At 42.1% G+C, this 10,992-nt stretch overlaps 2 protein-coding genes across 9 annotated transcripts in view; both read right to left on the minus strand.

Annotated features, from left to right (window-relative positions):
- LOC106603249 (protocadherin gamma-C5) overlaps window positions 1-10,992 on the minus strand; it is a 167,210-nt gene that overhangs the window by 137,482 nt on the left and 18,736 nt on the right. For 2 of the 8 annotated variants that reach the window (XM_045716986.2, XM_045716971.2), the window contains exon 1: window positions 7,483-10,030. The exons of 2 other annotated variants lie outside the window; for them this stretch is intronic. In XM_045716986.2, coding sequence (XP_045572942.1) covers window positions 7,483-9,885 — 2,403 coding nt within the window. In that variant the 5' untranslated portion in view covers window positions 9,886-10,030. Of the gene's footprint in view, window positions 1-789; window positions 3,368-7,482; window positions 10,031-10,992 lie in introns of those variants that run through there. 4 more of the 8 variants (XM_045716999.2, XM_082974510.1, XM_082974514.1 and 1 more) reach the window with 4 other exon arrangements.
- On the minus strand, window positions 4,135-7,441 carry LOC123742467 (protocadherin beta-16-like). The gene has a single exon (XM_045717011.2). It carries the CDS (start codon window positions 6,556-6,558, stop codon window positions 4,135-4,137), a length of 2,424 nt encoding a protein of 807 aa, XP_045572967.2. The 5' UTR covers window positions 6,559-7,441.

A 10,992-nucleotide genomic window follows, 5' to 3' on the forward strand; every position in this document is an offset into this window, starting at 1 on the left:
GTTGCAACATGTTTTTTTACTGGATAATAAAATATTTCAACCATCGTCATGAAAACTGTCGATTTCACTACCGATGTTTCGTTAGTCATTAAAATAATGGTATTTCTTTCGCATTCTATCTTTGAGTTTTTGACCGTTAGACTTCAGTAAACTAAAACATGTCACCACGCTGTCCACTGGTCTGGTGCTGAAATGTAGGCGACCAACAAAAAAAACGGTAGGCAATGGGGATTTTAATGCACAACGCTGAACACACACCCTAACAATATATAATCAAGTTTCAAAACACATTCAAAACTCTTTCCAGGTAAAAACTGTCCATTTATTATACAATGTCTCATTCCTTTTCAAAAGTAGTCTAAACCATGTATTCCTATCTCCATCAAGCTTTATTGTCAACTCCATCAGAAAATCAGTGAAGAAAACATCACCGGCTAAAAGCAACCGAAACTGCATTGCTTGTTTTAATTATAGGAAACCACAGCCCAAACAAACACGGAGCAAACTGCTTCCATCAAATCAAACCCCTAGTGAATTACTCCTCACAGAGAAGAGAAGAAACAGCGAGCACCTTTGCAACTCAACCAATCAAACAAAACAATGAGTGGATAAATGCCACATTTTAGCCTACTAAGTTGTTATCATCTAAACCGAGTATAGACCTACTGTTTCTATAGGATGGCATAAGCCATTAAGGCCCAAAATGTATTTTCCACATACATAACCCATTCTCCCACAACGAAACAACTCAGGTACAAACGGTGGTATCTCAGATGAGAGAAGGCTTACCTCATTCGCTTCTCCTGCAGTGTTGAGCGACATGATACTCCCTTCTAGTAATGTATCTGGACATCTTGTTAGTGTCTGATCAGCAGGCAGCGTGCTGTCATTGTAAGATCTGGCAAACTTGAAGTCACTGGTGCGTGAGCCCGTTGTCAGGTATGCGTCATAATTGTAAGAACTGCGCAGAGTTCCAGCTCCATCCACCTCTGCATAGTTGGGAGGGAAATACGCGCTGGGAATGGCGACTGCTCCATCAAACAACATTCTAGGCTTTCTACTGCGGCAGAACCTCACGGCCAGGATGAGAATAATGAAAGTCAGGAAAAAGGTGGAGACAGAGACCAGTGCGATGATCAAATAGGAAGTTAGTTTGGAACTATCCTCATAAGCCATGTCTTTCAGTTCTGGAACTTCAGCCAAGTTGTCTGATATGAGTAAATACACATCACAGGTTGCAGAGAGAGAGGGCTGTCCGTTATCTTTCACTGATATAACAAGGTTCTGCTTCATACTGTCAGATTCAGAAATGTCCCGCTGTGCCCTGATCTCTCCACTGTGGAGACCAATAGTGAAAAGTCCCGGATCAGTCGATTTCACGATCTGATATGAAAGCCACGCGTTCTGTCCAGAGTCAGCATCCACAGCTATCACCTTGGAAACCAGGGACCCCGCCAGAGCAGCTTTGGGGACCATCTCAGTCATCAAGGAGTTCCCTGCTGGAGCAGGGTATAATATCTGGGGAGAGTTATCATTCTCATCTGTTATGAAGACTCTCACTGTCACGTTACTGCTGAGTGGAGGAGAACCATTGTCTCTGGCTACAACGTGGACTTTGAAGCTCCTAAACTGCTCATAATCAAATGCTCTCACAGCATGGATCACCCCCGTGTCTCCGTTAATGGATAGAAATGAGGACACCGGAACACCGTTGACACCACTGGGCAATAGAGAATAGACCACCGTACCGTTCTGTCTCCAGTCTGGGTCTCTGGCAGTAACAGAACACATAGAGGAGCCAGGCTTGTTGTTTTCAGTCACATAGGAACTGTAGGATTGTTCTTCAAACACAGGAGGATTGTCGTTCACGTCTGATACAGATAAATGAATAGTATTTGAGGAGGATAAAGGTGGAGACCCCTCGTCAGTGGCAGTGATAGTTATGTTATAATCTGATATTATCTCACGGTCTAGTTCACTAGTTGTTACCAGAGAATAATAGTTTTTGATTGAAGGGTTAAGTTTGAAAGGGACATTTTGTTGAATGGAGCAGCGGACCTGTCTATTTCCCTCTGAATCTTCATCTTGTACATTTATGATCCCCACCTCTGTACCAGGTAACACGTTCTCAGGGATGGGATTGTTAAAGGATTTGATCAATATCACCGGTGCGTTGTCATTTAGGTCTGTGATTTCTATCATTACTTTTGCATTGCCAGCTAAGCCAGACCCATCTTTAGCCTGGACACGCACTTCGTATTCTGCATTTTCTTCATAATCTATGGGACCCTGCACTTTAATCTCGCCAGTCTTTTTGTCGATGGAAAACAGTTTAGCTGCTTTATCGGAAATACGATTGAACTCATATGATACTTCTCCATTTGCTCCTTCGTCTTCATCACTAGCACTAACTGCAACTACAACAGTCCCTGTTGGAGAATTTTCAGGCAAACGAACTTTATACACTGTTTGGCTAAACACTGGTTTATTATCGTTAGCATCCAGCACAGTGACGTGTATAACTACAGTACCAGATCTCTGTGGAGTCCCACCATCAACCGCAGTAAGTAACAACGTCACCTCTTGTTGTAGTTCTCGATCTAGCTCTTTTTCTAACACCAACTCGCCATATTTTCCTCCGTCTGAGCTCGTTTGAACGTCCAAAATAAAATAGGCATTCCTCTCCAGTGAATAGCTTTGTATACCATTTAATCCTAAGTCAGAGTCATGAGGTTCATCCAAGGGATATCGTGCACCTTTGTAAGCAGATTCCTGAATTTCTAGATCAATACGTACATTGGGAAACCGTGGTGAATTGTCGTTTATATCTTGTATTTGTACAGTTATGCGATGTAATTCCAGAGGTTTCTCCAGCACAAGCTCGTATTTTAAAGAACAAGAAACCTTCGGTCCACACAGCTCCTCCCTGTCTATTGTTTCAGCCACAATTAATTCTCCAGTATTCACATTAATGTCACAGTAATGTTGACGACTGCCATCCATATCCAAACGAGCTTTACGACCTGAAAGTCTCTTAGCATCCAGCCCCAGATCCTTAACTAGATTTCCGATCACAGATCCGCGTTTCATCTCCTCTGGAATTGAATAGCTCAAGTCTCCATTGCTGATGCGCATCAGGCAATGACAAAAAGCCAGGCGGAACAAAGAGGTAAAAACCGAAGATCCTGTGTACCCCATTCTGGATGATCAAAACCAAGTGTCAACATAAGAGTTAAATACTAGTCGAAATGATACTGCAACGTAAGAGTACAATATTAGCCTCTCAAAAGGAATAGCAAAACGAATGTTGTCCGACTGCTCCTCGGTGAAAGTGATGCAATATAGTCCATTACTCTTTTGAATAATCCAATGGTGGGTGGAGTAGAGCCTGTAATTCTACTTATGGTAAACAGCGACATCCTGAGTTCTTACAGAAAACAGCAATCACAATACAAACAGTTCTAGTCATTTATCATCTTGGTCAATATTTCCCCCCATCCTTGTGTTGTGAAAAGTAGGAAGAACGTTTCATATAGTTTAGCAAGAGATGACAGGAAAACCAATAGTTGTGCGCAATCAACTCCTTTTGCAAGCATATATTAGAAGATAGGAAAAGTAAATTCAATATTTCCATCCTGTTGCCACTGTCTGATTATTCATGGATGCCGAGTAATAACAACAACAACACATCGTTACGTTAAATAAACGGTCCACATAAAATCCAACGACGCATAATCCATATTACTGATCAAACCCAGCAATTATATTTCCACTATACTCTACGGTAAAGTGATTGTAACGTCGCTGTCCACTAAGCAGGTGCTGAAATTTGGAAATGTAGCCAATGTACTTGAAGAAAAATGTGGTAGGCAATGAGGATACTACAGGAAGGAAAATGAAAACACACTCCATGATTGGGAAAGCATCCCTAATTGTATACAAACCAACGACGAAATTTAAAGAATATCCCTTGTGAAAAGGCAATAAAAAGTGAATATTGATGTCTTTACATAACCCTTCATAATCAGGAGGATAAAGAAGAATTTAAGGAAAAGACCATTAACACACTAGGAAAGATATTCTGATATCATAACATCGGATGCATTCGCACACAATGAAAAGGGATATCTCCTCTTAGTTCTGTCTTACCTCAATAGACTCCCCTGCAGTGTTGAGGGTGATGGAACTTCCTTCTAGTAATGTATCTGGACATCTTGTTAGTGTCTGATCAGCAGGCAGCGTGCTGTCATTGTAAGATCTGGCAAACTTGAAGTCACTGGTGCGTGAGCCCGTTGTCAGGTATGCGTCATAATTGTAAGAACTGCGCAGAGTTCCAGCTCCATCCACCTCTGCATAGTTGGGAGGGAAATACGCGCTGGGAATGGCGACTGCTCCATCAAACAACATTCTAGGCTTTCTACTGCGGCAGAACCTCACGGCCAGGATGAGAATAATGAAAGTCAGGAAAAAGGTGGAGACAGAGACCAGTGCGATGATCAAATAGGAAGTAAGTTTGGAACTATCCTCATAAGCCATGTCTTTCAGTTCTGGAACTTCAGCCAAGTTGTCTGATATGAGTAAATATACATCACAGGTTGCAGAGAGAGAGGGCTGTCCGTTATCTTTCACTGATATAACAAGGTTCTGCTTCATACTGTCAGATTCAGAAATGTCCCGCTGTGCCCTGATCTCTCCACCTTGGAGACCAATAGTGAAAAGTCCCGGATCAGTCGATTTCACGATCTGATAGGAAAGCCACGCGTTCTGTCCAGAGTCAGCATCCACAGCTATCACCTTGGAAACCAGGGACCCCGCCAGAGCAGCTTTGGGGACCATCTCAGTCATCAAGGAGTTCCCTGCTGGCGCAGGGTATAATATCTGGGGAGAGTTATCATTCTCATCTGTTATGAAGACTCTCACTGTCACGTTACTGCTGAGTGGAGGAGAACCATTGTCTCTGGCTACAACGTGGACTTTGAAGCTCCTAAACTGCTCATAATCAAATGTTCTCACAGCATGGATCACCCCCGTGTCTCCGTTAATGGATAGAAATGAGGACACCGGAACACCGTTGACATCACTGGGCAATAGAGAATAGACCACCGTACCGTTCTGTCTCCAGTCTGGGTCTCTGGCAGTAACAGAACACATAGAGGAGCCAGGCTTGTTGTTTTCAGTCACATAGGAAATGTAGGATTGTTCTTCAAACACTGGTGGGTTGTCATTCACGTCTGATACAGATAAATGAATAGTCTTTGAGGAGGATAAAGGTGGAGACCCCTCGTCAGTGGCAGTGATAGTTATGTTATAATCTGATATTATCTCTCGGTCTAGTTCACTAGTTGTTACCAGAGAATAGTAGTTTTTGATTGAGGGGTTTAATTTGAACGGAACATTTTGTTGAATGGAGCATCGGACCTGTCTATTTCCCTCCGAGTCTTTATCCTGTACATTAATGATGCCCACTTCTCTGCCAGGTAACAAGTTCTCTGGGATGGGATTGGTCAAGGATTTAAGAGATATCACTGGGGCATTGTCATTAACATCTGTAATTTCTATGAATATTTTGGCAAAGGAAGTCAATCCCGAGCCATCTTTGGCTTTGATACGCAATTCATGAATTGATTCTTCTTCAAAATCCATCTGTCCTGCTATCCTGATGTCTCCCGTTTTAGGGTCAAGAGAAAATAATTGATTTAAATCTTCTGAGATTGGGCCAAATCCGTACGTCACCTGTCCATTTGCCCCCTCGTCTGCATCTGTTGCCGTCACAGTAACAACTAATGAACCTGATGGAGCATTTTCAGGTACACTGACCTTATAGACATTCTGGCTAAACACTGGTTTATTATCGTTAGCATCCAGCACAGTGACGTGTATAACTACAGTTCCAGATCTCTGTGGGGTCCCACCATCAACCGCAGTCAGTAGTAATGATACCTCCTGTTGTTGTTCTCGGTCTAACTCTGTGTCTAACACTAGCTCACCATACTTTTCAGAACCTGGGTTGGTATGAACAGCCAGGCTAAAATGGTCGTTCCTTTGTAGTGTGTAGCTTTGAACAGCGTTCAGTCCTATATCTGCATCGTGAGCCGGATTCACCGAAAATCGAGCGCCTTTGACTGCTGACTCCCTGATATCAAACGTAACGCTATCTTCCCCAAATAGTGGGCTATTGTCATTAATATCTTGTACCTGTAAGATTATGTTATGTAATTCTAAAGGATTTTCCAGAACCATCTCGAATTTTAAGGTGCATGAAATCCTCCTACCGCAAAGCTGCTCCCTGTCTATTATTTCAGCGATGACCATATCCCCAGTATTCAGATTGATTTCACAATAGCGCTTGCTGCTACCTTGAACATCTAAACGAGCTTTCCGATACATAAGTCGTTTTGCATCCAGCCCCAGATCCTTGGCTATATTTCCGATCACAGATCCGCGTTTCATCTCCTCCGGAACAGAATAGGTCACGTCTCCATAGCTGGTGTGCAGCAGGAAAAGAAACAAAGCCAGGCCGAGCAATGAGGCAGAGAACGAGAATCCCTTGTATTCCATTTTCAGATAACACAACTCATTCCAAATAGGCCGATTAGTGTGTCAAAATCAGTGCTATCCAACCGAAGAAACGTTTACAACCAGCAGATCAAAATGCACCACGTTAAAATGTTAAGCAGGAGACTTTTACACTGCAATAATGATGTCCCCTCACTCCCTGGACATTTCAAGAATGGGTGGAGAGATTCATTTCAAAGCTACTGCTGGTCAATAGCGACACTCCGTGTAGTTGAATAAAACTGCAGAAAATAGTGTGCAAGTCTCTCGCCAATTGTATAGAGGAGAGTTTGCTACGCATAGAAAAACATGCCGGGTTTAATTGTTTTTAAAGATACATAATGGGACCCCTCATATCAACAGAGGTAGACTATTTCAAAATGCAGGATTGTAAAAACACGAATCCCCTTGTGTCAACATCTCAACCGAATGATCAATGGGCAAAGTAGTCTGTCCATGTAGTCTTCAAAAGATCATGCCAATAAATTAAGTCCAAATATAATCACTGGAAAAAGGTCCTTTTAAAATCAGGCATTTCTTTCAAACATATTTCACGTCTCTACCCATTACAGTTTTCGAAGGGGAAAAAAGTAATTAAAAAATCCGGCGTTTCTTTCAAACATAACCCACGTCTTTACCTATTGCAGTTTTTTAAGTGGTGCTGAAACGGCCTACGTATTTAACTAAATCACATTAAAATGGGATCAAGAGGGGAAATAAATACATCCTCAGAGATTATCAGTGATGCAAAATGGGACTGAATCAAATGACTGAAAGAGTACAGCAGACAACACTGTTGTAATAATATTAGCCTAACACACAATAAAGTAAGCTACCTATAGTTTCATATGATTGACTATGCAAAACGGCTAAATAAACAAATAAAGCATTTTCGTTTATCACAATGTCAAAGCTATGAAATCTCACCTCGCACTCCCCCAAGGTGTTGAACGTGATAATGTTTTCTCCGAAAGGTTCATTTGGGTTCTTCCTCAGTGTCTGGTCAGCAGGCAGCGTGCTGTCGTTGTAAGATCTGGCAAACTTGAAGTCACTGGTGCGTGAGCCCGTTGTCAGGTATGCGTCATAATTGTAAGAACTGCGCAGAGTTCCAGCTCCATCCACCTCTGCATAGTTGGGAGGGAAATACGCGCTGGGAATGGCGACTGCTCCATCAAACAACATTCTAGGCTTTCTACTGCGGCAGAACCTCACGGCCAGGATGAGAATAATGAAAGTCAGGAAAAAGGTGGAGACAGAGACCAGTGCGATGATCAAATAGGAAGTTAGTTTGGAACTATCCTCATAAGTCATGTCTTTCAGTTCAGGAACTTCAGCCAAGTTGTCTGATATGAGTAAATATACATCACAGGTTGTAGAGAGAGAGGGCTGTCCGTTATCTTTCACTGATATAACAAGGTTCTGCTTCATACTGTCAGATTCAGAAATGTCCCGCTGTGCCCTGATCTCTCCACTGTGGAGACCAATAGTGAAAAGTCCCGGATCAGTCGATTTCACCATCTGATATGAAAGCCACGCGTTCTGTCCAGAGTCAGCATCCACAGCTATCACCTTGGAAACCAGGGACCCCGCCAGAGCAGCTTTGGGGACCATCTCAGTCATCAAGGAGTTCCCTGCTGGCGCAGGGTATAATATCTGGGGAGAGTTATCATTCTCATCTGTTATGAAGACACTCACTGTCACGTTACTGCTGAGTGGAGGAGAACCATTGTCTCTGGCTACAACGTGGACTTTGAAGCTCCTAAACTGCTCATAATCAAATGGTCTCACAGCATGGATCACCCCCGTGTCTCCGTTAATGGATAGAAATGAGGACACCGGAACACCGTTGACATCACTGGGCAATAGAGAATAGACCACCGTACCGTTCTGTCTCCAGTCTGGGTCTCTGGCAGTAACAGAACACATAGAGGAGCCAGGCTTGTTGTTTTCAGTCACATAGGAACTGTAGGATTGTTCTTCAAACACAGGAGGATTGTCATTCACGTCTGATACAGATAAATGAATAGTCTTTGAGGAGGATAAAGGTGGAGACCCGTCGTCAGTGGCAGTGATAGTTATGTTGTAATCTGATATTATCTCACGGTCTAGTTCACTAGTTGTTACCAGAGAATAGTAGTTTTTGATTGAGGGATTTAATTTGAACGGAACATTTTGTTGAATGGAGCAGCGGACCTGTCTATTTCCCTCCGAGTCTTTATCCTGTACATTAATGATGCCCACCTCTGTGCCAGGTAACACATTCTCTGGAATTGGACTGGTCAGAGTTTTTATTAATATCACTGGTGCGTTGTCGTTTACGTCAGTAATATCTATCAGTACTTTTGTGTATGACACCAAACCTGCACCATCCTTGGCGAGGACGCGCAGCTCATAAATGGGCTGCTCCTCATAATCTATCGGTCCAGCCAGATTTATAACCCCAGTTTTACTATCGAGGCGAAACAAATTCTTCAACTCTTCAGAAACTCGACCTAGATCATATATGACATCACCATTTGCTCCCTCATCTGCATCAGTTGCGCGGACTGTAGCTATAATGGTACCTAACGGAGAATTTTCAGGTAATCTGACCTTATACACGTCCTGGCTAAATACTGGAATATTGTCGTTAGCATCCAACACAGTGACGTGTATAACTACAGTACCAGATCTCTGTGGAGTCCCACCATCAACAGCAGTAAGTAACAACGTCACCTCCTGCTTTTGTTCTCGGTCCAACTCTTTCTCTAACACTAACTCACCGTATTTACCTCCATCTCGATTAGTATGAACATTCAAGACAAAATGGTCATTCCTTTGCAAAGAGTAGCTTTGAACTGCATTCTGACCTATATCTGCATCGTGGGCTTCATTAATGGGGAAACGTTCACCTTTATCAGCTGATTCCCTTATTTCCAATTTGATAACATCATCTGCAAACTGTGGTGAATTATCGTTCACATCCTGAATCTGAAGAGATATGCGATGCAATTCTAAAGGACTTTCAAGAACCATTTCATATTTTAGCCCGCATGAAATCCTCGGACCGCAAAGCTGCTCCCTATCAATTCTTTCAGCGACAACAAGATCTCCCGAATTCAGGTTAATGTCACAGAAGTGTTTAGTTCCATCCTCTTCTAAACGAGCTTTTCGAGCCGACAGTCTCTTAGGATCCAACCCAAGATCCTTGGCTATATTTCCGACCACAGATCCGCGTTTCATCTCCTCTGGAACGGAATAGGTCATGTCGCCATTGCTGATGCGTATTAGGCATAGAACACAAGCCAGATGGAGGACAAAAGCTGAATCTGTAAATCCAATGTAGCCCATTTTCGATGTACAAACGAAAATATTCCAATTACAAGGTGAAAACAATTATTATGCAATGTAGGCTACTACAAATATTGGCTAAGACAAATGACCAAACTGAAGAAATTAGGTCCTTTGGCCGACTGCTCCTCAGTGATAATGGCGCGATAGGCTGTTTCCGCCCTTTGAGTAATATATTAGCGGGTTGAGAAGTGTAGGCTGCCTACCTTTTCTTAGCTGGTGAACAGCGACATCCTCAGTCATTAAAGAAACAACACACAATGTGAATCTGAAGTATTCTATCTCATAATTATATATTCCTACAAAGATGATGTAGCCTATGACTTCAGTTAAATAATAAATAGTAATACAGAAATACGTTTAAAGTATTGCTTGTATGATGTATGAACTCCTTTTCTTGAATAACAACTGTCCCGTAAGGTAAAAACATCGAGTTAGTCGCAACTTTCTCCTTTAAGCCAATGCAATGCACGGATTCCACTAGCTATCAATGTGTCCTCACTCAACAAACCAACATGTGCTGTTGTTCCCGTCCACATTTGACTTTGGCAGGATTTAAACTGACTTTAAAGTGAAGGAAAAAAGTGTTGTCGCTGTCCACATTCCTGGTGCTGAAACGTAGCTGACATCAAGAGTTGCTGAATTAGCAATGGGGATATTTCAGAACGCTAAAACGCAATAGGCTTAAATCTCAATCTACTGCAATATATTTATTGTGAAATGAGAAATTAGAAAAATGAATAATAACGTATCTATTTGGCCATGTCAAGTTCTTATTTTTAAACGGATTCCATTTAAAAACTCAACATTATCCTCCATTCAGTTACTCTAAAACTGGGTAAGAAAATACACTTAGCCTACTGCATGTCAGAATTACTTTGGGCGAGTACAACAACCAGACTTCCATAAAGACGAATAATAGTTGCAGTGCCTATTAAACATATGAATCAGGATGCCATAGACAAACAATGAGCAAGCTTCTACCTACATGATTCTAATATCGAAAAAAGAAAATCTGAACCTACATGATGATGTAAAAAGACAAATCGATAGATTTTGAGAATTGTTGTAGCGATAACAGCGATACACCTGTCTACTAAGAACAGC

This window comes from Salmo salar, chromosome 04, assembly GCF_965601325.2.
Source record: "Salmo salar chromosome 04, fSalSal1, whole genome shotgun sequence".
Classification (NCBI taxonomy): Eukaryota; Metazoa; Chordata; class Actinopteri; order Salmoniformes; family Salmonidae; genus Salmo; species Salmo salar.